Below are 25,551 nucleotides of genomic sequence, written 5' to 3'. Positions count from 1 at the left end.
CAGAGTCAAAATACCTGGGTGTATCTCTGCATAAGTACAAACTCCCCAATCCAACAAACTCCCCAAATTGAACCCAAGACAGATTGGGAAGGGTCTCGGCACCCTAAAGAAATGATGCCCTTTCTGTAAGCTTGCTTCCTTCACACAGAAGCTCTTTAAAATGATATTTCATGCTTCCTTCCTTTCTTTCTCTTTCTCTCTTCTCTCTCTTTCTCTCTCTCCCCCTCTCGCTCCTCCCCCTTCTTCTCTCTAAAAAAATCAATAAACACATATCCTTGGGTGAGGATTAAAATAAGATTTCACGCCCTGGCTGGTTTGACTCAGTGCATAGAGCGCCGACCTGTGGACTGAAGGGTCCTGGGTTTGATTCCCAGTCAGGGCACATGCCTGGGTTGTGGACTCGATCCCCAGTATGAGGTGTGCAGGAGGCAGCTGATCCATGATTCTTTCACATCACTGATGTTTCTTTCTCTCTCTCCCTCTCCCTTCCTCTCTGATATCAATAAAAACATATTTTCAAAAAATAAAAAAATAAGATTTCACGTATAAAATGCCTATTGACACTTCTGCAGAAAGACATTTACTGCAAGAAAGAGAAGGAACACTCATTTTCTCCCTGTGGAGAATTCTTCCCTGGTTTATCTGTGGTTCTCAACTCTCAACCCTAGCAGCATATCAGAATACATAAAAATATTAGAGAGAGAGAGAGAGAGAGAGATGCATGATAGCCCCAAACTGGAAACAACCAATATCCATTGTTAGGAGAATGGATAAATAGTTGCTGCACATCAATGCAGTTCAATAGTAACAAGCTACTGATACATACTTGAATACATTTCAGAAGCACTATGCTGAGTGAAAGAAGCCAGCACTAGGATATGTAGATATGATTCCATCATATGAAATTCTAGAGGAAACAAAATAAAGACAGAAAGCAGCTTAGTCAGTGCTTAGGACTGGAGGTGGAAACTGACTTCAAAGGAATGTGAGAGGTGCTTTGGGGTGATGGAAATGTGGCTACTTGTTGTAAAAGTTTGTCAGAACGCATTGAGCCCTGGCTGGTTTGGCTCAGTGGATAGAACGTCGGCCTGCGGACTGAAGGGTCCCAGGTTCGATCCCGGTCAAGGGCATGTACTTTGGTTGTGGGCGCATCCCCAGTGGGGGGTGTGCAGGAGGCAGCTGATCGATGTTTCTTACTCTCTGTAAAAAATCAATAAAATATATATTTTTCATTTTAATTTCTTTATTGATTGAGGTATTACATATTTGTCCTCATCCCCCCATTACCTTCCCAACCCCCCCCAATAAAATATATTTTTTTAAATAATAATAAAAAAATAAAATAAAGATCAATGGAAAAAATATCCTTGGGTGAGGATTAAAAAAAACAAAACAACAAATGCACTGAAACATACACTTAAAACAGGTGCCTTTCACTCTATATAAATTATATCTCAATAAAGTTGATTTTTAACAAAAATACTTTTAATTGATTTTAGAGAGGAAGGGAGAGAGAAAAAAAAATGTTGATTTGAGAAACATCGATTGGTTGCCTCCATATCCACCCAACCAGGGATCAAACCCACAACCTGGGGATGTGCCCTGACTGGGAATGGAACCTGCACAGGACAATGCTCCAACCAACTGAGCCACAGCAGCCAGGGCTAAACTTGGTTTTTAAAAATATAGATATCCAGGACCCACAAGAATAATTATTTGCAGCCAGGGGTGTGAACCACAAGACTCTCCCTGTCCTCGGGGGTGGGGATGAGGTTAAGAGGCACCTGTGCAGAGTTCTGTCCCTTCATGGAAGAGGAGAGAGGAGGGAGTATCTGAAAGAGGCAGAACAGCGGCGGGGGTGGGGTTGGGGGGGACAGTTATCCAACCTCCTGCTCCAGTAGGTCAGAAGTTTCAGGCTTCAGATCTTACCATATTTTCCATCTTCTCTCCTCTCCCCCTTGGCTTCTAGGGCTCCAGGGGCATCTCTGGTCTAGAAGGAGGCTTAGGGTTTGATACCAGGGAGTCTGTCCTTCAAGGCTTATCTGAGGACAGGTGCTGAGCACAAACTTCTTGTAATAACTCCGAGAGTTTGGCCAGGAAAAGAGGGACTGGTCTCTGAGGATATTCTTCACAAGGTGGACAAGGGCCCTGGGCTGTCACCCACAGCCGGAACCCAGGGCATCCAGCAGCTGCTGTAGCCTGAACACAGCAGTCCCCACGGATGGGCCCTCCTCAAACCCAATCACAGACAGCTCTAGCTGAAGCAGCTTACAGTCTCAGCAGGACACACCTGTGGGGACAGAGTGACTTTGTGTCTCTGGGCAAGGGCCTGATCCCAAATTCCCACCCCCAAGGTTTCTGACTTCTGGCCTGGGACAAATCCATTTCACCTCTTTGGGTATCAGTTTTCTCATATGTAAAAGGGAGCTCTGAATAATCCCTATTTTTAAAAAATATACAGTTTTATTTATTTCAGAGAGGAAGGGGGAGAGAGAGAGAAACATCAATGATGAGAGTCTCTAATCGACTGCCTCCTGCACGCCCCACACTGGGGATCAAGCCCACAACCTGGGCATGTGTCCTGACCAGGAATTGAACTGTGGCCTCCTGGTTCATAGGTCAACACTCAACCACTGAGCTCTGCCAGCTGGGCAATAATCTCTATTTTGAGGGCTGACACTAGCCCATACTGTACTTCTGTAAGTTAGAAAAGGACATTCATTCCTTAAAACATTTCCAAGTGCTATTTTGTTAGAAAAAAGATATTTACTGCCGAAATATCTGCTGAAAATTGACTACTATGTCCAGGATGTGAATACTGTCCTTGAGTATGTGGGATCCTTGTGCAGTGTACAACCTTCACATACACACACACACACACACACACACACACACACACACACACAATGGCCCTGTCCACCTCAGAGGATCAGTGTTAAGAGTAAATAAGCTAATATACTTAAAGCATTTAGACTAGTATCTGGCCCAGAGTAAACACTATTTACGGGTAGCTATAATCGTCATCATTTGTTGTTGTTATGTGCCATCATCGTTCTAGACTTCAGAGACAGCAGTGAACAAAATATATTTGTCAAGACTGGGGCTGGGTCATGGACTGGACACCCAGAACACTAGTGCCGATGCCTCTGCCGCTAACAGTCATGTCTTTCAAGCCTAGTGGATTCTTCCTAAACTTCCAACTTCACTAAGAAGCTAATGAAATACTCACCAAGAGATCATCTGGGGTGTAGAGCCTGCCATCATTTTTGTTTCCCTACAATTTTGAGTTAGGAAGGAGAATCAGATCTTGGAGCGGGGTAGCCTGACCCTCCTCAAACATGCCCCTGCTTCCTCTCCCTGCCCCTGTCTGCTAACTCTCCCCTCCTGCTTCTCACCAGCATATTCATGATGGTAACCGGGAAGTAGAAAGGCTCCCGAGGACAGAGGGGTGGTCCTGAGCCCCCTGAAGGCCTTACCAGCAGGAGAATGATCCGAGAGGCCACATGGGCCCCCTGCCTCCCCCCAGGCTTTCTCTGGTCCCTTGGCCCAGTGGCTCAGGGTCCTGGAAGCAAGAGGTACAGAGAGAGGGAGCAAGTTGGAAGACTGGAGGGGGTGAAGGGAATGGCCCCATTCCCTCCCTGTCCAGCTCCACTCAATCCACAGATACTCAGGGAATGCTTTCCAAGAGGCAGGGGATGATTGTGATTCTAGAGTAGAGAGGGCCTAAGTCAGGGGCTTACTGACCCCCGCCTCCAGGCAGACAGGCTTGATTAGTACATGAGGATCAGCCTGGAGAGTTTGGAAGCCTCCTCCTCTCCCAAACGGGCTCATAAGATAGTAGCATGTGGTGTGTGTGCAGCCCATGGCCCATCTTCTCATTGGGCAACACTGTGCTAGGCCTTATCAGTGTCTGAAGGTGCATAACGGGGGTCTTTGCTCTCCTTTCTACTTCTACTTGCCCCACGTGTCTTGGATCTCTGTGCCTGCCTGTCCCTGTCTATCTCTTTCTCTAAGGGTTTGGCCTCTGTCTCTGAATCTCCATCGCTTGTATTTTCTGACTGACTGGTGTCTCTCCTTTCTCCTCCTCCTCTCCCTTGGCCCCTTTGTCTTTCTGCTCCACTTGTGCCTGTCTCTCTCTTGGGTTGTTATGTCTGTGTGTCCCTCCACGTCATGCTGTGTGCGCTCCCTTCCTCCCTCCCCCTTTCCCTCTGGCTCTCTCACCCTTTTGGAGCTGGACTCTAGGCCCACCAACCTTCTCCTCATCTCAGGCCTCCAGGCAAAAGGTGAATTACCACACCCCTTTGAACCTTGGACCCCAGACCCAGAGCTGCCAGAGAAACTGAGGCAACAGTGTGCTCCCTCCCTACGGCCTAAAGAGGAGCCTCCTGGCTGGGAAGGGAGCATCCTGAGTGGGGGGAACAAAGCACTCCTGAGGTAGCTCAGATGGGATGGGGTGGGGGCAGGGAGGCATTCTGCGGAGCAGGAAAATTCTGCAGAGAGGGGCCTGGGGGCAGAGAATGAGGAGATGATCGAGGGGATACAGTAGGGATTCCAGGTAAGGAGCCTGAGAGGAAGATTCTGGAGGCAGGTCTCTAAGGAATGGAGGGTTCTGGCAGAGGAATTCCAAGGACGTCAGTTGCTGGGGAAAGGAGGCTCTGAAGGGAAATAAATTCTTAAGGATGGTCGATTTTGAGGGAGAGGGCTCCGAAAGAAAGGAAGATTTTTTTTGGGGGGGGGGGTAGAATTTTTTTTTTTTAATTTCACCCTAAAACATAAAGAACAAAACAACCAGAGAGAAGGAGAGAGCAGATTTGAACACATCTCTCCCATGCGGCCCGACTGACATCTCACAGGTCAATATCACGCACGTCTGTAGGGGTGCTGGCTTGGTCCACCACTTCCTCCTCCTCCTTGGATCCATCCCCCTGCTCCTGAAACTGCTGCAGGTTGCTGAGCAGCACCTCCTCAATCTGCTCCTGGCAAGCTTTGAGGCAATCCTGCAACTAGTATGCCAACTGCACAAAGTCCTCTTCCTGCCCAAGGAGCACCCCAGGCCTCAGCGCGTGCTGGGGCTGGTGGGGCAGGCAGTGACCTGAGGAGAGGCGCCTGCCTCCAGTCCAGCAGGGCTGCTGTGCTAGGAGGTCACGCACATCGGTGTTGGTGATCTTGGCCAGCAGCTCCACCAGGGCATCAGCGGTGAGCGAGCTCACTTCCTCATCCTGCTGCAGCCCGCAGACGGCAGCTCCCACACTTCCAGTCGCAATCATTGATGGTGGGTACATGGCGAACTTTTAAAGTCGGTGGCACACAGAGCAATGAAGGTCTGGGCATGCTGGCGGATCAGAGGCAACTTCTCATTGTCCTGAGGCAGCCTGCGCAGGATGGGCTCGATGAAGTCATGAGGAGTGACCGCAGCCAGGTTCCACTTCAATTTCCCCAGCACCACCAGCTCCCACTCCAGCAGTTCCTGGGGCTTGATGGAGTTGTCGGTATAAATGCACAGCTTTTCTGCCGTCAGGGATATGGTCTCTTTGAGCTTGGAGGCCAGGAACATGCAAACAGCACCCAGGAGCTGAAGGTGGGTCTTAGGAGTCGGAACCCCAGCCAAGAAGCGGTCCAGGTAATTCATGGCCAAAGGGAAGACCTCCTCCTCACACTTCTGCTCCTCACAGATCTCCAGCATCCAGGTGGCCACCATCCTGCGCATGAAGGGCTTGATGTCCTTCTGCACGCATTTGAAGTAGGAGCACTGGGGAAGGTAGCGCTCCTCGATGGTGAGCAAGTTCTGCAAAACGCGCTCATCGTGGAGCAGGTTGCCGTCGGGCACGGCCCTGCGGACCCGGTCCATCTCGCAGCACAGCAGCTCCATGGCCAGCTGGGTGCCCGCTCGGTCTCCTGCTTTCTCCGGACTGGAAAAGTTTTTTGAAGGGGGGAGGGGAAAGGGTTCCCCTTACCTCCTAGCTTTGGCTAATTGGGGTTGTCGGGGTAATATTAAGGGCAGAGAGGGAAGCCGAGGGAGGAGAGGAAAGGGATGGGTGGTGGAGAGGAGAGCCGCGGGGTCTGCCCAGAAAGGAAGATTTTGTGAAAGGAGATTCTAGGGGGGTGGTTCTAGAAAAGGTGTATTAGGGGGAAAGGGAGATTCCGGAGGAGGGGGTGCTAGGGGTAGTTGGTTCTGAGAAGATTGTGGGGGGAACGATTGGGGAGAAAGCCCTTGAGTGGAGGGAGATTAAGGGAAAGTAATCCAGAGTGAGGGACCCCAAGAGGCAGATACGAGAGTGGACTTCCGAGAGGATTCTGGAAAGAGAAGACCCTGGTGAAAGGTGGGTTCCAGGGGAGAGGACTCTAGGAGGAAAAGGACTCTGGGAGAGGACTCTCCAAGAAGGTGGGCTCCAGGGCGTAGGAGGACTCTGAATCCTGAATCTGGGAATCCTACCTAACTTGTTGGTTCTAGAGGGAAGATTCTGGGGTAGGAGGCATTGGAGGATGTCTGCGGGTGATGAGGGGTTAAGAAAGGCCTCTTTATTGGGGGCTTAGGGTCGGTGTTAGCTGCGGTAGGAAGGAGGTTAGTAAAGACCGGATGCAAATGAGAACCGGCTGTGACCAATGAGGGCTGGAGATGTGGAGAACGGCGTGTGCCCCTCACCCTTCTTTGGTCGCACTACACCCTTCAGGCCCCGCCCCTTCCATTCCCGGGTCCCGCCCACCGATCTTGGGATCTGCCATCCTGCCGCCAAGCGGAAGTCCTGCCCTCTGGCTACTTCAGCAGCCGTAAAGCTTCTTCTCGTCGCGACGCTGTGCTCAAAGCGCCTGCGCACACCCTGTAAAGCCACCGGTGTGGCCTTGCGTTTCCCTTTTCCGGTGTCGGCGCCGCGCGGTGAGCATCTCTGGTGTACGCTCGCAGTCATGCCATCCAAGGGTCCTCTGCAGTCTGTGCAGGTCTTCGGACGCAAGGTGAGCCGGGCGCCGGATGAGAGGGGTCGGGGGAAGCCGGGGTCTGGAAGAGGTCGATGGGCAGGTTTCTGGGGCCTACCCTGAAGAGGTCGATGGGATTCGGAACCCTGATCTCACGTGGCCCTCGTCTCTCTCCCTCGCTTTCTGTAGAAGACGGCCACAGCCGTGGCGCACTGCAAACGGGGCAACGGCCTCATAAAGGTGAACGGACGGCCCCTGGAGATGATCGAGCCGCGCACGCTTCAATACAAGGTGCTGGCACTGAAGACGGGCGTTTGGGTTGAATGGAGGACTGTGGGACAGAGATGTTGAAATAAGCAGGTTACTGGAGTTCGATGATCTTGGAAGCTGAGGAATCTGATATCAACAGGGATGTTTAGAAGCTGAATTGGGATCAGAAAAATGGGGTATTTGGCGATGGTGGTGGGTGTTGGAGGTACAGAAGATGTGATAAAAGCTTAAAGTGAGTGAAAACATGAATGTTTAGAGGGAAAGGATGGGGGGAGGTAGAAGAGGGTAAAGGTGATGGAAGGAGACCTGACGTGGGGTGGTGAACACACAGTGTAATGTAGAGATGGCACATTATAGAATTGTACACCTGAAGCAATTTTATTAACTGATATTACCCCAATAAATTCAATGAAAAAGTGAATGTTGGAAATTGAGAAGATGCTTTGAAAACGGATATTTGGAAGCCCACTCAATTGGGGACCAGATGACGAGACAAGAGCATTACCAGAGTTTTTTCGGCCTGATTTCTTGCAATTAGTTAATGAGGGATAACAGTTTCCACTCTTCTGGACTTTGTAGGAACTCAGTAAGATTTAAAAGAACAGGAATGGAATTTGGTTTATTTTGCTTGGCTGAGAAGGGGCTTCTCTTTGTTTGGGCCTCAGTTTCTTTGAGATTGGCATGTGATTTCTGTCTCTGATAGCCTATGTTGAGGCAAATAACTTCTCTTCCTTGGTTGAGTTCATCATCTGTAAAATGGGGATAATTTCTACCTTCAAGGGCTGTTGTGAGGGTAAATTAGAATATCTACCATAAAGTCTATTACTTTTAAATGTAAAGAATAACATCCACATTTCGGGGTTAGTTAGAATTTAGAGGTAGGGTCTAAATCCTTGGTATAGCAGATATTACATATTGTGGCTTACTCTTTTTGACTGTCAGTTTATTTGAAGGCTTTTTATGCACAGCCTGTGAGTGCTGGGGATAACAGTGATCCAGAAGGCCCCAGGCTCTGCCCTCAAAGAGCTGCCAGTCTACTGGGGAAAACAGAATGGATCTAATACCAGACACTACCAGAGTATTTGGAGCTGGGGTGGGGGAATCCAGGCAAGGATTCTGGCATCAGAGTGGGTCAGGGCAGGATGGGGGGTGGTTTGAAGGGAGACCTGTGATCCGAGACCTAAAGTAGGTAAAATAAATGTGTCCAAGCACATGCAAGAGACTTACACCTGGCAAAGTGAGGGTGTGGCACAGGTTATAGTGTGGTTGTAATTTCTCTGGGAATCTGTAGGGCTCAAAGGGAGGATGGAAAACTCAGGTGGGGAACCCAGAAAAGGCACCTGATGTAGCCCAAGAGTGCCTTTTGCTGTTTGAGGCAGCTTTGGTAGCTGCAAAGGTTTTCTTATTATTGAGCTAAAAGTCAGAAGTCTGAGATGGGGTATCTGAGATGCAGAGAGGTTGCCTGCTGAGGTTGCTTTGAACCAGTGGTCGGCAAACTTATTAATCAACAGAGCGGCAAACTGCTTTGAACAATCTCATTGGTCTTCCATTCCTCCCTGCTCCTGGCTGTGTGGTGATAGCTCAACTCTCCCTCGCCCACTAGTACTTTGAGGCCAGTGGTGGTAGAAGCTACTTGAAAAGAGAGAAGGATGCTCAATGAGGTGGCTCAGTTGCCCAGATTGTGGTCTAAAATCCTATCATACTCTCCTGTTCCTCCAGCTGCTGGAACCTGTTCTGCTTCTTGGGAAGGAGCGATTTGCTGGCGTGGACATCCGTGTCCGTGTGAAGGGTGGTGGTCATGTGGCCCAGATTTATGGTAAATCCCAGGACCTGGGCAACATGGTGGGAAGTGGCTCTGAGAGCGAGGTCCTACTCCTGGGTCTTCTTAAAACTAATGTACCTTATTTTGTGTTTTTCTCACAGCAATCCGTCAGTCCATTTCCAAAGCCCTGGTGGCCTACTACCAGAAATGTGAGTGAGTGGGTCCTTCCCATCGGCATGGGGATGGGCAAGTCAAGTACCAGCTCTGGCATTTAGCTCCAGAGAGTAGGTGTATGCTTCCGTGGTCATCTAAATCTTTATCCCACTTCTTACCCCAGATGTGGATGAAGCTTCCAAGAAGGAAATCAAAGACATCCTTATCCAGTATGACCGAACCCTGCTGGTAGCTGATCCCCGTCGCTGTGAATCCAAAAAGTTTGGTGGTCCTGGTGCCCGTGCTCGCTACCAGAAATCTTACCGATGAGCTCATCTGGGTTCACCTTTATAATAAACAATGGTCGTGGGATTTAAGGTTTCAAGGATTGTGCTATCTTTTGTGGTAGTCTTTGGCTAAAAGAAATACAGGAAACACCCCAAGCCCACTGCCAGTCTGGATTTTAAGCCCTTCCATAAGCCACCACTCTGGTGTGGATGGGTGGGAAGGTAGGTGGGAGCAGACCTGGCCTCTTTCCCTGCATCCCAGTGGAGTGGAGTGTGCAGACACAGCTGAGATGGGGAGGTTTGGGGCCATTGGTTGTGTAGGGTGTCATGAGTTTGTCTTTATTTCAATTCTTTTGCTGCGGGTTAGCACCTCAGGAAAGAGCAGGGGAAATATATACTTCGATAATCTTGAATACAAAGCAAGACGGCCTGGGTGGAGTCTGAAGTCGGCAACTAAGGGCATGGCTGGACTGGGAAAGGAATTTTAATATATTTTTATTGATTTTAGAGAGAATCATTGATGAGCTGCCTCCTGCACGCCCACAACCTGGGCATGTGCTCTTGACCGGAACCGTTCAGTTGGCAGGCTCTAGCCAACTGAGCCAAACCAGATAGGGCAGGGATTTTAATATCTGTAGCTTAGATAAGATTGTGACCTGGGGGCAAGGGCCCTAAACCCCACAGGGGCTTCATCTGGATGTCAATACTGCCTCTGGGGAAAAGTAAGTCCCAGTTATTCTCAGTAGTAACTTCCTACCATTGGGCTACAATGTGATAGAACATTTCCATTGTCAAAAAGAAAATTCTGTGGGATGGTGCGTGTATATGTACAGCTGATAGGCGGTGCATGACAATGGGGATACGCTCTGAGAAATGCATTGGTAGGTGTTTTTGTGCAAACAGTGTACTTGACACAAACCTAGGTGGTACAGCCCACTACACAGCCTATTCTGTAGGGAAGGAAAAATAATTTTTCCTCTACCCTTTTGGGTTCTTGGCTGACACATTGCCATAATAAAATAATAGGAGGGGGAAAAAAGAGGCCCAGGAAAACAATTCATAAAAAATGGTTGTGAAGATGTTTAGCCTGGCACCTAATTGGTGCTCAACCCCACTAAGTTGGTGGTCCTATAAAATTCTGTTGCTTATGAGGTAGTTCTTGTAATATAGTTGAAGCCAACCTTAGATACCTTCAGTTGAAGATTGAAGACACGGGTGGTGGCGGGGGGGAGGAATCGGTTCTAGATCACCAGGAAAAGCACAGTGAACAAGGGTAAGGGTGTTAAGTCCTTATCTTGAGTTTCCAGATAAGGTCATCACCCTCTTGGTACAGTGAGGGAGACCTGTTACCAATGGAGATTTCCCATTTACAAAAGTAAATGTCCTGCCCTAACCGGTTTGGCTCAGTGGATAGAGCGTCGGCCTGCGGACTGAAAGGTCCCAGGTTCGATTCCAGTCAAGGGCATGTACCTTGGTTGGGGGCACATCCCCAGTAGGAGGTGTGCAGGAGGCAGCTGATATTTCTCATCGATGTTTCTAACTATCCCTCTCCCTTCCTCTCTGTAAAAAATCAATAAAATAATATATTTTTTTAAGTAAATGTCCTACAAAGGGTAACCTCTACTTGATTTTCAGAGCTTCTCCCATGTCTGCTTTTTCTTAAAATTAACCAGCCTAAAATCCTCATGCCAAATAGGCATATTGTGAGGTGGCAATTTCTGTTCCCCTACAGCTCCTAGACTGCAAATCTATACAGCACATTACTGTACTGAAGACTAGGCAGTTCTAACTTGGTATTTGAAGAATGCATTGCACTGTATCACAGATGAGAAAATGAGCCCAGTGGCAAAAGGCAGCTCAGCAAGCTTGTTGCATGGCAGCTGGAGTTCACTTGAGTTGACTGGCATTAACCTAACGCTCCCAAGGAAGACAGCAGTATCCCGAGGAAAGCAGCAGCCAAACCCCATTCCTTTGTTTCTTGTTAATCCTCACCAGAGGATATTTTTCCACTGATTTTTAGAGAGTGGGAGGGGAGAGGAACCCTTCAGTCCCCAGGGCACTGCTCTATCCACTGAGCCAAACTGGCTAGCCCCCATCTTTCCCTTTTTTAAAAAGAATATATTTGTATTGATTTCAGAGAGGGAGAAATAGAAACATCAATGATGAGAATCATTGATCAGCTGCCTCCTATACACCCCACACTGGGGATCGAGCCGCATCACAGACATGTGCCTGGACTGGGAATTGAACCGTGACCTGATTCATAGGTTGATGCTCAACCACTGAGCCAAACCCCCGCCCTTCCCTTTTTTAGCCTGATTTTGCAGAAGCTCTAAAATCGGCTTACAACAGGCAAACTGTATTCCTGAGGCTTCAGAGCTGGGCTATGAAGCAAATATAACTGGGCAGGCAGGAGGAATGGAATTTAGGGGCAGGGACCAGGAGGGACTAAGGCAAGCCTAGTGCTGTGGTTTTCCCACAGGATCCAGAGATACTCCCCTCCACCTCATTGAGGCTCCTGGCTGCCTCCCAGAGGCACAGCTGGGATGCATCTGGAGGAGCTGAAGGCACTTGCCTCTCCCTGCGCCAGGCCTTAGAGTAGACGGCCTTTTCTCCCTCCCTGACGCCTCCTCAAATACCGGGAATTCCGGCGCTGCTGGGAGCCCAAGTCAGGCTGTGAACTTTCCTTCAGCTGGGAATGTGCAGCTGGGGGTGGCTGGGAATGTGCAGCTGGGGCTGAGAGGAGGGCCAGCCTCTGTCCTGACCTTGGGGAGGCTGCAGCAGAGCAGGCCCAGGGCCTGGTGGAAGGCATGGTAACGGTTCAACTGAATAGAAGCCAGCAGCTAACATTTATTAAGCCAGGCCTTGTCCTGGCTACCTTATCACCTAGGACCCTTGGGAGTACCGGGCTGCGCCTCAAGTTGTGGGTGTGTGTGGGGGGGAAGTGTTCCTTATTGTGCCCCCAGTGGCAAAAACCGTGTCTGGCACAGGATAGGTACTCAAGAGTATGGACTCCGTTGAGCTGCAGGAAATGGGAGTCCCAGCTCTGCCCCTTGCCTGTGACTGGGCAAGTTCCTTATTCAATCTGCCTCTTTATCCTCATCTCTAAAGAGGGGATTAAAGTCCTCACTTGCCTTTTAGGGCTGTTGTGAGGACTCACAGTGAATGAGTTCATATGCAGTGACTAATGCCCATGGTATGCCATTAGGATTCGATAAATCTCAGCCTTTTTTGCTGTTAGTTGATTGCTGAAACTTCAGATTCCTAGGCTCCTGTCCTGGAGGTTCTGATTCTATAGGCTGGGACTAGATCCTGGGACATCTGTAATTTGAATAATGTGCCCATGAGTCAGAGGCTCAAACACACTTGGGAACTGAAGATACCTTCATGGAATATTTTTTGTTGTTAATCCTCACCTCAAGTTATTTTTTCCATTTTTAGAAAGAGTGGAAGGGAGCGAAAGGAGGAGGGGAGGAGAGAAACATCAATTAATTGGTTATCTCCCTCATACACCACAACTGGGGCCAGGGATCCGGGGATCGAACCTGCAATCCAGGTATGTGCCCTTGACCAGGAATCAAACCTGTGATCCTTTGGTGGGTAGGCTGATGCTCTAAGTCTAACCAGTGCATCACACTGGCCAGGGCTCCTTCACTGAATCTTTACAATGACCCTACAAGATGGGGTACTATTGTCCTCATTATACATGAGAAAACCCAGGCTCAGCGGATAGAGCGTCGACCTGCGGACTGAAGGGTCCTGGGTTTGATTCCAGTCAAGGGCATGTACCCTGGTTGCGGGCACATCCCCAGTAGGGGGTGTGCAAGAGGCAGCTGATTGATGTTTCTCTCTCATCGATGTTTCTAACTCTATCCCTCTCCCTTCCTCTCTGTAAAAAATCAATAAAATATATTTAAAAAAAAAAGAAAACACAGGCTCAGAGAGATTACATTGACTCTGGTGCCTCAGAAATTACAAGAAAGGTTAAATAAGATGTGCAAAAGCACAAGAGGGTAAATGTTCAATTTAAAAAGCTAATGTTACCAACGATTGATTAGGTTATGCTTCTCACAGGGCATGCTGCAGTTGGGAGGACATAAAGGATCCTTCGGCCCTTGACAGGTTGCAGGTTCCATCCCCAGTCAGGGCACATACAAGAATCAACCAATTAATGCATAAATAAGTGGAACAACAAATTGATGTTTCACTCTCTTCCCCTTCCTCTCTAAAATCAATAAATAAAATCTTTGGGAAAAAGCCTTTGTCTCTATAACCTGAATTTTTTGGGGGTCAGGGGGCACACTAAGGCACTGTAGAGGTCTCAAACTAGAGAAAGGAGAAAGGGGGTCTGATTATGTGTGGGTGAGCACAAGAACCAGAATATTCATGAAGGTGGGAGTGTTTGCCAGGAGAAATCGGACAGATGGGGGACAAACTTTTCTCAGAATCTCAAACCTGATCCAATTTGGTGTTAGCATGGAACTGTCTTTGAAGTTCTGTAGTACCAAGACCCAGCAGAATCCAATGAAGGATGGATAGTGGTTGAGATGGTTGATGGGTTTCGAGATGGTTATGTGAATAAGATGTATGGTTGAACAGAGAGGTGGAAAAATGGAGAGGGTTGGGTGGAAAAGATGAACAGGTGGGATGACAGATGGATCAATGGATTAATGGAAGAATGAATGCTAGATGGGTGGGTAGGATGATGGATGAATAGAGATGGTTGAATAAATCAAGGCATATGGGTGGGATGATGGATTGAAAGACGGGTGAAATAAATGGAAAGACAGCTGCATGGACAGATGTAAAGGTGGCCGAGCAGATGAGATAAGTGGGTGATGATGGGACACACAGACTGGATAAATTGCTAAGGGAATGAATTTGTATTTGGAACAAAGCTTCTTGGCTTTTCTGGATGGCCATAAAGCAGTTCATAAACCCTGTGAAATCACACACCAAATGAGTCCAGGTTCCAGTAATTCTTGAAAGAGTTTGAGATTCCCCAAATTTTCAGAACCACTGAGTTGTACTGTGACAGACCTTCCCACTCATCATCGTCTTCTGTTATCCCCCACTATCTCCAGAATGGGAAAAGAGACATAATTTCATAATATTAACAGAATATTAACGAAATCCCTATCCCCATCCCTGCTGAGTTAATCAAGATAAGTAATAAGGACCACTTGCCAAAGCAGACCCAGAAGTCGGAAAGCCGCAGCGATTTTAGACTTGTCTTCAGTGTCTGGACTTCTAGGTGAAGTTCTGAGAGTCTGTGGCATTTGGTTGAAGTCCTTGCTTTTTAAGAAGCCTGATATCCTGGCTCACGTGTGGAAAGGGGCATCAGGAGCCCCCTGGGCTCTGCGAAAGCCCGCAGATTCCTGGGTGGAAGCTAATAGAGCAGGGTGGTTCAACCTGACCTGGGCCTTGGCTGGCCGTAGCCGCCCACCACCCCCGACATGGATGTTGACTGTGGTGGCATAGCTGAGCCTCCTGGCTGGAGGTGGTGGGGGTTGGGGCTGGGGCGGTGGTGAAGGTGCCCGTGATGTGGGGGCAGAAGAGGACCAGGAACCCCAGAAAGCTTGGGGAGCCTCTCCCCCAGGCCCCTGCCTCCGAGCTAGGCTCTGGCTGATGTATGAGGCTGCCAGGTATCTTGAGAGAGCAGCTGCGTTGGGACCCAGGAGCTGACGGGTTGGGGGTGAGGGACTGTGGGGTGGAGTCAAGTCTGAAGACTCTGACCTGGCAACAGGAGAGACAGGGTGGCCTTCTGATTTTGACAAAGCCACAGTAGTCTGAACTGGGGTGGGTGACAGGCCCTGAATGTCCCATGAGCCTCCTTGCTCAGGCAGAGGAGTGGCAGCTGTAAAATGGATGTCTGTGAGGCTCTTCTGCTCCAACAAAGGTGTAGGTTTTGGGACCTGGAGGTCTGTGAAGCTTTGCTCCTGGAGCAAAGGTACAGCAGTGGCACCCTGGATGTCTGGCAGGCCTCCCTGTTTGGGCAAAGGAGGGAGTGCTTGGACCCGTGTGTCCATGAGGCCTTGTGGCTGGGGCATGGTTATGGCAGCTGGAGCCTGAATGTCTTGGAGATCCTGGGGCAAAGACAATGGAGCATTGGCTGGGATTTGATGGTCTAGGTGGCTTCCATATATAGGCAAAGGTGAGGTATCCAGAACCTGAATGTCTGGGAGGTCGGGTTCCAAGGGCAGTGGGGTGTTGGCTGGGATCTGATGGTCCAGGCTGCTTCCATGCAGAAGCAAAGGGTCAATGGCTTGGCTGCAGACAGTGGCTGGGGACCGAACATCCCTGAAACCTCCCTGCTTAGTTAATGGGGTGTTGGCTGGACTTTGGCAGTCTCGGTGGTCTTCTTGCTTGGGCATAGGAGAAATGGCTAAACCTGTGACACGAGAACAACTTCCCTGCTTCAGCAAAGCTGGGGTGGTTGGAATTTGGATGTCCATCTGACCTTCTTGCTGAGGGAGAAAGGTGGTAGCCGGAAGCTGTGTATTCCTGTGGTCTCTATGCGCAGGCAAAGGAGTGGTCATTGAAACTTGCATTTCCAGGTGGCCTTCTTGATCAGGTAGAGATGTAATAGCTGGAACCTGGACACCTGGGCCTTCCTGCTTGGGAAAAGGTGTGGTGGCTGGAATCTGGATGTTCCAGAGGTCTTGCTCAGGCAAAGTGGTAGCATCTGGAATCTGGATGCCCCGATGGTCTTGCTCAAGCAAACTGGAAACATCTAGACCCTGGCCACCCAGGCAGCCTCCCTGCTTAGACAGGGGTGCAGCAGCTTGAACCTGGGCAGCAGGGCCCAGAGGGACAGATTCCTGGGCCAAAGTCAGCGGGAAGGCCAGTTCACATACCAGCACGTGTCCAAATGCAGGCAGGGGCCCTGTATCAAAAGAAAGGAGGACTGAGTCAAGTACTGCATTCCAGCATGGGCTACCTCCGCAACCACATACCTGGACCTCACCTGGCTCGGCCTGCTCATGGGGCAGGCAGTGGGACAGTTGGAGTTTGGCTAGAGCCCGTGGCCTGCGGCGGGGAGCATTGGCTGACGCCCGAGTCTCAGCCCGCTGCATCTGCTGGATCCGCTCACTGTAAAGCCGGGCCAACTCTCGCACTCGGGATGCAGCCCGCTCTGTACTGGGGGCTCCAGGCTTTCCACTCCCACTCCCTCTACGCAGATCTGAATCTTCCAGAATCAGCAGCGGTTCTGGGAAACCTGGCCGGGCCAACTGCCCCTGCTCCAGAGCCTGCCAGGCACTCCGGATTTCTGAGCAAGAGCGGAATCCCAGCTCATCCTGGAATCCGTGATCATGGGTGCCATCCTGGGGCTGGAAATCTGGAAATGATACCCCATCCTCTTCCTCCCTTGCCTGCCCTGCCCTGCCATCTGGGGAGGGCTCTCCCAGTTTCCCAGCACGGTCTCCAGAGAACAGTTCTCTCCTGGTGGCTAGAGCCTCATCTGGCTCCTGCAGAGGGCCGGGCAGCCAAGAGTCACAGGGAAGGGTGGGAGGGCTGGAAAGAGCAGGAATGTCAGGGACACTAGGTATGACTGGAAGGCAGGGCATTTCAAAAACACTGGAAATGTCAGAGAGACTGGGAAGGCAGGGAATTGGAGGGATTTCAGAAAGACTAGACATTTCAGGGAGGGTGGGCACGGCAGGATTTTTGGTAAGGCCAGGAATGTCGGGAACTTCAGCTGCACCGGAACTTTCGAGTCCCTCTAGGACGTGGAGTGGGGAAGGGCCCCGTTCGTCCACCTCCAGCTCTTCGTCCTCCTCTTCTGAAGAGTCCCGGCTGGCCAGGGCTGGGAATGTGAGACTTGCACCATCACGTGGCACTTGGGAGTCTCCAGGGAACTTGGGAATGTCGTGGGGAGGTGGTTGTAGTGGGCACTGGGGAAGAGACCAACGGTATCAAGGTATGTTGGCTGCCCCAGTGCCCGGTCTGTGCCTGCCCAAGCGGAGAGCCCCAAGGACACTCTGATGGGATGCCCAGCTCACCCCTGCATCCCGGAGGCCTCTTTGGTTCAGCAGTTCCAGGATTTCTTCAGTGATTGAGGTCCCAGAGGGGTCCAGCGTGGGGGGTCCAGTGTCTTCCAAGTCCTCAGGAGGTCCAGAAGCTGGACCTGATGGCTGAGGCTCTAAAGGGGGGTAGAGCTCCCCCTCACTGCCAGCATGCTATGAGGAAGGAAAGAATGGAGGGCAAGCACCCAGAGCCCTAAGCGCCCCTTCTTCCCAGCCCCCTTCTTATTCAGACCCAGTTGATAACTCAAGCTCCTTCCTCCATCAGATTCTTGATTCTGGGTCCCCAGACGCCATCCCAAGAGATTTCTTACCTTGAGTCTAGGCTTAGCTGGGAAAGGAGAAATGAGAAAAAAAGTGAGATGTCGGAATAAGTTTATTCCTTATAATTGATGAGCTGCCCCTATTACCCCTCCCCTGTAACACTGGCCATCCCATGGGAAGAGACTGACAGACAGGGCTGGACCTGGCTGGGCTGGGCAGTCACTTACCATTCTGTGGAAACATGACATAAGGGTCCTTCACGGGCTCTGGGGAGAGGATACACTGATGTCAGGGGCCTAACTCCCACCCCGATCCCTAGTTAACCTTTCAGTGGAATCAACTCACCAGACTGTCTACGGCCACGACGGGCAGTGGAGGGGCCTGGAGACGGAGCTGTGGGAGAGGCAGATTAGAAACTCGATATGAGCCCAACCCCAGGCTTCTAGGAAAGAAAGGGCTGGGGGTACATTCCTGAGTCCTGGGGGAAAAGGGGGTGGGACTCTTCTTTACCTGTGTTCCTTCGTCCAGGGGTGAAACTTCTAGCATCTCGAGGTTGGGGAGACCCAAGTAGGGGAGTCACAGGCTCTGGGATAGGCTTACTTTTAGGAGCACCTGTGGGGAGAGATCTGGGGCTAAGAATCTACTTTTTCTTGGAAGTAATCCCTCCACTTCCATACCTACCAATCCAAGGCCCCAACTCACAGTGCAGGCTGTTTTCAAGAAGAACTTGTTTTGCCTGAAAGACACAAGGATGAGGGTTGAGGAGCCGGACTCTTGAGCCCCCGAGTCGTAGTCCCTTTAGTGAGTACTGCTACATGACATGACTGATGACAATCATTCCTCACCACAACCCTATGAGGTTGGTGCTATTATTCCTCCTGGTAAGGAAACTGAGGTCAGAGAAGTTGCCCAAAGTCACAAAGCTGGGACATGGTGGAGCTGAAATTCAAACCCAGGCAGCCTGTCTGCCATTTAACCATAACGTTTTAAGAGATTCCCCTGCACTTAGTGTCTTCCAGAACCACAGGGGGCCAGGGTCTCTGGCACTCTGACAGCCCCCAGCTGTGGCAGGAGCTGTACCTTGGCTGGGATAGAGGCAGGGTGGTTCTCAAAGAAGAGACGCTGGAGACAGTGAATCCACAGTCTCTTCTCTTCTTGGTTCTTGGCCTGGCGGTAGGTGGGGGTGGAGTGGGAAGTCAGGTGCGAGGTCTATGAGCTGGAGGGAACCCTGCCCACCCAGCCCCATTCTCCTCACCTGGAGCAGGTGCCTGTGCTTGGGAATGGTCAAATCGGCCACCTTGAACCCTAGAGGGTCACGAGGACTCTCGCTCACACTCAGGTTGCAGCACTGAATAGGGGAGCAGAGAGGGTGGCAGGCTCAGAGCCCTTGGACTCAGCAATGTGGTCCTTGCATTTGGGTTCCTACCCCCTAGGAATATGTGCCCTGTATCGTTGTATGGGGTCCCCCTTCCCCTGTTGATCCTCTCCTCCAGGCTGGGCTCTGCTCTCCCTCACCAGCCCTCCCTACCCTCATCTGGATCAAGACGTGCTTCCCCCGTGAAGACACTTGTCTGGTGCAAATCCAGGCCCTCCCCTCTGCATTCTGCTGGCCTCACCCATCCTTATTACACCTGCCCCCACCCTCAGACTCAAGAAAACGTGGCCCTGGTTGTCCCTCCTTGCAGACCCTGCCCCGGTCACCCCTTTAGGGATACAGATATCGGTATATAGAATATAGTTTGCAGGTAACTCACAAAGATGTGACCCTTGTAGGTGTATTCTGGCCCCCGGCGTTTGGCCACGAGCAGCATCCGTGAGAATAGAAAGAGCAGCCGCTCACCCCCTCGAAGTCGGGGGCCGCCCCCTCCGCCACCTCGGAATGAACCTTCCAGCACCAGCTCCCCGAAAGCACTGAGCTCCGGGCCGGTCCAGCCACCCAGATGCCGCTGCACTTCCTGCCAGGACCCCACCAGGTACACGGGACACAGAAACACATCATGGGAGGCACACACATGCCAGCACAGAGGGGCTAAACAACCTTCTGAGGCCACTTGTGAAGCATTGACCATCCCCACGAAGGCCCTCATGCCACTCCTCCCATCCAGCCCACCCCTGGAGTCACCTGGAGGCGCGCAGCATGCTCCTGCTTGCGCTTCATGTCGTTAATGTACCAGGCAACTGCTGTCATGGACACGATAGCCTCCTCGACCATCTCGCGGCCCCCGATGCCCGGGCCCTCAACCCAGTGCTTGCCCAGCTCCTGCCAGGCAGTCACCGGGCACCCAGGGCGGGGAATAGTAACAGAGAAAGAGAAAGAATGATAATAATAGAGACAGAGAGATATATAAAGGTAGGGGCAGAGATGGAGATCCAGAGGTGAAGAGAGACAAACAGGAAGAGACAGAAAGTGCAATCAGCTGATGCCAGTCCCCATTGCCAACAAGACCCTACCCCAAGCACTGGCACAGTCTGTAGGGATCAAATGCCTCCCCAGGCCTTGCCCAGTTCGTCCCTCTAGATGCACCCAGTGGTCCATGGGCAGGACCTGGCCCCCCAAAGCAGATCCTCAAGGGCCACAGCGAACCTGTAGCAACAGATGGTACTTGAGGATGCGCTGAACAGGTTTCAGCAGGAAGCTCTGCAGGGGCAGTGAGTGGTGGAGCTGGGCCTGGCGCTCCTGCAGCCAGAGAGCTGCTGGTGGAGACAGCGACAGCTCCCGGAGCAGGGCTAGGGAGCTGAGGGCACAGAACAGGTCAAGGGAGGGCATCTCTGGGGGGCAGAGGTGGGAGGGGTGGGGGCAGGCAGGGGTCAAGGGCAGGTTAGGGAGAGTTCAGTTACTGTCATGGTCTGGCAGGGGTAGGAGTTAGATGGGCTGAGTGGAGGGAGGTTGGTTGGCACAACAGCTCCTGGGCACAACCTAGGACCCCTCACCTCGGGTAGTTCATGCAGTACAACGTGTAGATGTCAAAATCTTCACTCTGCGGGTGACAGGGTAATTAGCACCTCAGACTCCCCATGACCCCCCTAGCACAGGCTTGCTCCTCACTTACCCAAGCACCAGTCCAGATTGAGCCCTGGCACCCCGACTCACCCTCTGCACGAAGCACTCTGCAATGCCCACTGCACTGCTGCTGCCCTCCAGGTCCTCCAGGAGCTGGCTGTGGGGAGAGGGAAGGGTGAGAGACTGCCCTGCCCCCAGGCCCTCCCAAGGGAGGACTCCAAGAGGCTTGGTGGGGGCTTGGTGCAGCCAGGATCTCTCCAGGGGATGTCATGTCCAGAGGAAGAGCCCTCTGATCCCTACATGGAACATCACAACCTGCTCAGACTTCCTTGGACTGAATCACATTCCTCAGCCTGAAATCTTGTCACAGCTGGCTGGAGCCTGGGTGTCTCATGTCATGACCCAGGGAGAACAGTGTCATAACATTCAGAGCTGTGATAATCTTAAGATTCCATGGTGATTCTGAGATCTTGTCATGACTCTCAGACCTCCTGCAATAATATTATGATCTCAGCCCTGGCCGAATATTGCAGTTGGTTAGAGCATTCGGTTTGATCCCCGGTTGGGGCACATACAAGAAGCAACCAATGAATGCATAAATAAATGGAACAACAAATAGGTATTTCTCTCTCTCTCAATTTAAAAAGTAATAACCGCATGATCTCCTGATTCTTGAAATCTAGTGTCCTCCTCACTGGGGACCAACCATCCTGGTTTGTCGGGGACTGAGAAGTTCCAAGGACACAAATGTCATGATCTCCAGCCTCCACCTGGGCCTTAGATAGCGTTCTCCCAAGTCTGACACATTGCTAAGATCCATCCAGATGCCTGGACCCATCCCCTTATTTGGACTGGGATCTCATCCAGATGCTCAGGCTCCCTCCCCATCAAGATCCCTGCCCAATGTTTCGACACCTAGCCCCCCTCTCCTGGCCCATCAGCCCCTGACCTGCTGAACTCGTAGATGTCTTCAATGTTTGCAAACAGCGTGCCCACCTGCTCGGTGCTCAGCCCCAGGACCCCGCCATCCAGCAGGGGGCCCAGGTAGTCCTGTGGGGATGACTGGGGTTACTAGGGCAAAGGACTGGGCTGGGTCTCCACTGACCTCAGGTGCCCTCCTGCCTCACCTCCACAATGCTGCGGAGGTCCCGGACATAGGCCCGCTCTGTTTCCACGATCTCACGGGCCACACGCTCCAGCATTGAGGGTTTCGCCAAACCAGGGGTCCCCACTGGCGACAGATGCAGGCGGATGGGAGGCCCTGGAAGGGGCTCCGGTCTGGAGGCTAAGCAGGTAGGGGTGGGCCCTGGGGCCAGGTCCCCCTCAGAGCCCACTGTGCTCAAGGATGTGGAGCTCCCAGAACCTCGAAGGGAGGCCATGGCAGGGGTTACGGAGGCTGCTGGGGGTGTGGAACAGGAGGTTAGGGTGTCTCCCCAACTGAGTGAGTGCTCTCAGCCCTCATACTCCCACACATTTAGTCAATGTCTTTCCCAAGGCTCTCTTCTCCTCTTTCTACTGTGCTGCCTTCATCCATTCCTGTCCCCCTCAGGGTCCTCTCTGGGCTTCTGGCCTCAACTTCTCTAATCCACTTGCAAGTATCAGCCTGGATGTCTCTATCAATTTGCTGTCTGACCCAGGCACTCCCATGAGTACAACCCCTTCGTGCCCTCAGGATAAAGTCCAAACTCCTCAGGTCCAAAGGACCCTATGCAAGGTGGCCATTAGAGACCATTCCAGTCTGCTCTCTTGCCATAGCCAGGCCACTTCTCACACTCCAGATTCCAACCACACGCAGCTTCTTTCAGTTTCTTAAATAAGCAGCCTCTTCTTACCTCTGGGCCTTTGTACACACGGCTCCCTCTGCATGGAATACTCTTCCTTGCCTTTCCCAGTTCATGCCTCCTAATCTTTCTATTCTCAGTTCAGACGTTCCCTCCTCCAGAAGCCTCCTCTGACTTCCCAGACTAGGTTCCCACAGCCCTTTGCCGCCCCCCCCGCCCCCCCCCCCATGCTGGCTGTGATCACTCTGTCCTGCCATACCCACTATGGACTGTCACTATCTAAGGATCGGTCCATCTTCCCCACCAGACTTGGAGCTCTGTGCGGGCAGGACTGGGGCTATTCTGGTCACCCTGTGTTGCCAGCATTGCCCAACACTGGGCCAGCCAGAGGGCTGCACCGTGTCTGGAATAAAGGAATGAATGCCCAGCAGGCTCTGCCCCTCCTTTGCATGCTCACCTGTCTGAGTCTCACACACAGTTGCACAGTCACACACTTCACCTCTGTGGCGGGGGCTAAGGCGAGGGCTGGGTTTGGACAGGCTCAGTCCACGGGCTCCCTCTGGCATGGCTGCGTGGCTCAGCGGCTTCTGCAGAAAGACCCCTTCTTGATATCAAGACGTCATAGGCCTCCAACGGCCCACACTCACAGTTTGGGGGCTGAGAATTAAGAGTGTGGTCTACATCCAGGGAGGGGCCCCTGGGAGTAGTAACTCATGGGGCAGACAGAGGCAAAATGATAGAAAGAGGGGGACAAGGAGAGATAACATAGAGAAAAAGATGGAAAGGCAAAGACAAAGAAGGGTGAAGATAGCAAGAGTCGCTGAAGCTAGGAATTGGTCTGTCTGGGGCCGGAGGCTCGGGGATCCTGGGAACGGTTGGGCTCTGGCTGCAGCCGAGGGCGAGGGGCAGGGCTGGGAAAAGCCGTGGGCGGGAGGCCGCGGGATCCCAGGGGAGGGCGGAGAAGGCCGAGGGACCGGATGCCAGGGTCCAGCAGACGGCTCCCTCCCCCACCGAGAGCGGCGAGCTGGGGCGAAGGCCCTGAGGCCTGGATCCCTCCCACCCCCACCCCCACCCCCACCCCCACCCCCACCCCTCCGGCCAGTCACTCGGCGATCTGCTCTCTGAACCCTACGCCTTCCCACACCCCGCAAGCCCCCAACTCCCGCCGGCGCCTCCGCTCGCGCCCCGCCGGCACGCCCCCTCATTGTTTAGCTGCAGAGGCACCGCCCCTCCCCCAGCCCTTCGGGGCCTCTCGCCTTCCCCCTCACCTCCCAGGGAGTCTCCGGCCCCGAACCCAGGCAGCCCAGCTCCTATCTGACCCCTAGCATGGTCCCTGGGAAGGCGCAGAGCCGACTCCGGGGTCCCTGGATCTTTCTGCAAGTCAGGGGTGTAAACTTCGGGCTCTCAGGCTGCGGGAACCAGAATCCGAGGTCTCTTGGAAAATGGGGTGCAGAGGTCCGAATTTCTTGGTCCTCTAAATGGAGGATGCTGGGAGCCTGAATCTTGAGTCTCATAAGGGGATGCTAGGGACCCAAATTCCTGAGACTTCTAGATAGGGCGGTGGATGGCACGGATTCCTGAGTTTCCCTAACTCTAGTAGCAGGAATTAAACCACCTCCAGGCTGGAGTGCAGGCGAGTCCCAAATTCCTGGGTGCCCTTGAAGTAGTGCCCAAAACAAACTGGTTGAGGCGCTAGCAGTCCATAACCCAAGTTTTTCCAACCTCGGGAGTATTGGGCTCAGGTTTCTGGGAACCCCGGGGCGGAATCTCCGATCAGGGATCCTAAATTCTTCAAACTGGGATGCAAGAAGCTCGTCCTCCAGGGTCGCGGGGGCTGATGTCCCGGACTCTTGGCTCCTCCAGGGAGGAGGCGCTGGGCACCTGGCTATCTGGAGTCCTCTAACCTGCACGCGGAAGCCTGTGCTTCGGAGTCTCTCTAGACCCGGTGCAGTGACTAGGGACGCCCGAGCTCGCGACTCTGGAGCCTAAGGGGTCCAGAATGGGTGGCAGCGTCACTTCTACAGTGGGAGACTCTGGTCCCAGCTGTGGGGCTGGGGATGGTCGCCTTGGGCTTCCCCTCCCCCTAGCCGCCTGGGCTCACATCCTGTTCCCGCCTGCGGGGGAAGGGGGTGGCGGAGGGGCCGGCTTCCGGTCGGCCTGCGGGGGAAGGGTTAAAACACCTTCTCTTTAGGTTCTGAATATTCATGAGAAGGCGAGTCCAAGGCAGGCTACATTCTCTTCCACATTCCAAACGTCTCTCGGGCTTTTCCTTTTTTTCTGCAGGGACCTTCCAGGCGTGAGAATCAGCAGCTGGTCACACACTTTCTCCTATTGACCAACCAAAAAATTTACATTTGCATATACAATACAAAACATAGCTGTTCAGGGAGGTCATATGGCCGAGAATAACTGAAGGACCCCACAGCGAAAGGGTGCGGCCGGAGCTCCAGTGGCGCAATCGGTTAGCGCGCGGTACTTATAAGATAGTGCGAAGCGAGCGATGCCGAGGTTGTGAGTTCGATCCTCACCTGGAGCAGTTTTGTTTTTCCCGCCTCAGCTTTTTATAAATCTTACATTTTATAAATCTGTATCACTTAGAGGAATGAACATTTCGATTTTCGGGCTGGAAAAACTCCAGGGATTCTGGTGATCATCAGTTAAGGAGTGTTCGGCAGCACGGGGAGATGCTGTTTTTATTGGCCACTAGAGGGTGGTATCGCCTTTTAGATGCCTGCACATTTCATAGGATCTGCAGATTTCCGTTAAGACCTGTGTATCAGGCTGTAGGTCCTTCCGCAAACTATGTATATATATGGCACTGCCTCTTTCCCCGACTTTCTGTCTTGCATTTTTTCCAGTTTCACTTAGATACAATTACCATATAACATTGTACTGTATTAGTCCAAGGTCTAGCGGGGAAGGCAGATTCCTATAAACATAGGAACTAAATACATTTCTTATGTTAGGTGGTAATAAATGTCATGGAAAAAGTTGAGCAAGATAAGGAGGATGGTGGAATGGGAGGTGGGGTGTGGGTTACAGTAAGAGTAGTCAGGGACCTCTCACTGAGGAGACATTTGAGCAGAGACCTGGAAGT

At 51.8% G+C, this 25,551-nt stretch overlaps 3 protein-coding genes across 10 annotated transcripts; 1 reads left to right on the top strand and 2 right to left on the bottom strand.

Moving 5' to 3' along the window:
• Positions 1-4,847: 4,847 nt before the first annotated feature.
• On the bottom strand, positions 4,848-5,968 carry LOC308235770 (G1/S-specific cyclin-D2-like; the record flags this gene model as incomplete). Its single annotated transcript, XM_080644886.1, is given in 3 exon segments — positions 4,848-5,003; positions 5,151-5,291; positions 5,294-5,968. Coding segments are annotated over 3 exon segments (873 nt in total). The 5' UTR covers positions 5,870-5,968.
• A 794-nt stretch (positions 5,969-6,762) lies between these two features.
• On the top strand, positions 6,763-9,482 carry RPS16 (ribosomal protein S16). Of its 2 annotated transcripts, XM_080646010.1 has the most exons (5): positions 6,763-6,951; positions 7,102-7,203; positions 8,902-8,998; positions 9,106-9,153; positions 9,282-9,482. In XM_080646010.1, the coding sequence occupies exons 1-5, from the start codon at positions 6,904-6,906 to the stop codon at positions 9,425-9,427; spliced, it is 441 nt and encodes a 146-aa protein (XP_080502136.1). In that variant the 5' UTR covers positions 6,763-6,903; the 3' UTR covers positions 9,428-9,482. The 2 variants fall into 2 exon arrangements, with proteins under 2 accessions (XP_080502136.1, XP_080502135.1); XM_080646009.1 differs by having other exon boundaries at positions 6,791-6,951; positions 8,902-9,153.
• Positions 9,483-14,246: 4,764 nt separating this feature from the next.
• On the bottom strand, positions 14,247-23,835 carry PLEKHG2 (pleckstrin homology and RhoGEF domain containing G2). Of its 7 annotated transcripts, XM_080646003.1 has the most exons (19): positions 23,723-23,835; positions 22,912-23,041; positions 21,801-22,072; positions 21,623-21,723; positions 20,764-20,830; positions 20,604-20,650; positions 20,257-20,407; positions 19,795-19,932; positions 19,427-19,627; positions 18,928-19,020; positions 18,753-18,839; positions 18,354-18,408; positions 18,183-18,284; positions 18,018-18,065; positions 17,900-17,938; positions 17,723-17,739; positions 17,388-17,564; positions 16,352-17,279; positions 14,247-16,270 (listed from the first exon to the last, which is right to left on the bottom strand). In XM_080646003.1, the coding sequence occupies exons 2-19, from the start codon at positions 23,018-23,020 to the stop codon at positions 14,706-14,708; spliced, it is 4,197 nt and encodes a 1,398-aa protein (XP_080502129.1). In that variant the 5' UTR covers positions 23,021-23,041; positions 23,723-23,835; the 3' UTR covers positions 14,247-14,705. The 7 variants fall into 7 exon arrangements, with proteins under 7 accessions (XP_080502129.1, XP_080502128.1, XP_080502131.1 ...); XM_080646002.1 differs by lacking the exon at positions 23,723-23,835 and having other exon boundaries at positions 22,912-23,471; XM_080646005.1 differs by lacking the exon at positions 23,723-23,835 and having other exon boundaries at positions 18,375-18,408; positions 22,912-23,471.
• Positions 23,836-25,551: the final 1,716 nt, after the last annotated feature.

Source organism: Plecotus auritus (genome assembly GCF_963455305.1).
Source record: "Plecotus auritus genome assembly, chromosome: 10".
Taxonomy (NCBI): Eukaryota; Metazoa; Chordata; class Mammalia; order Chiroptera; family Vespertilionidae; genus Plecotus; species Plecotus auritus.
This window is presented reverse-complemented; position numbering and strand designations above follow the sequence as displayed.

Bases quoted from the DNA above. Each gene is read 5' to 3' on its own strand.
- RPS16 (XM_080646009.1), top strand. From the start codon at position 6,904: ATGCCATCCAAGGGTCCTCTGCAGTCTGTGCAGGTCTTCGGACGCAAG. The intron at 7,204-8,901 runs GTGCTGGCACTG...CTGTTCCTCCAG, and splicing joins CGCGCACGCTTCAATACAAG to CTGCTGGAACCTGTTCTGCT. The intron at 9,154-9,281 runs GTGAGTGAGTGG...TTCTTACCCCAG, and splicing joins GGTGGCCTACTACCAGAAAT to ATGTGGATGAAGCTTCCAAG.
- PLEKHG2 (XM_080646003.1), bottom strand. From the start codon at position 23,020: ATGCCAGAGGGAGCCCGTGGACTGAGCCTGTCCAAACCCAGCCCTCGC. The intron at 20,831-21,622 runs GTCAGGGGCTGA...CTCTCCCCACAG, and splicing joins GACATCTACGAGTTCAGCAG to CCAGCTCCTGGAGGACCTGG. The intron at 18,840-18,927 runs GTGAGGAGAATG...ACCTACCGCCAG, and splicing joins AGCACAGGCACCTGCTCCAG to GCCAAGAACCAAGAAGAGAA.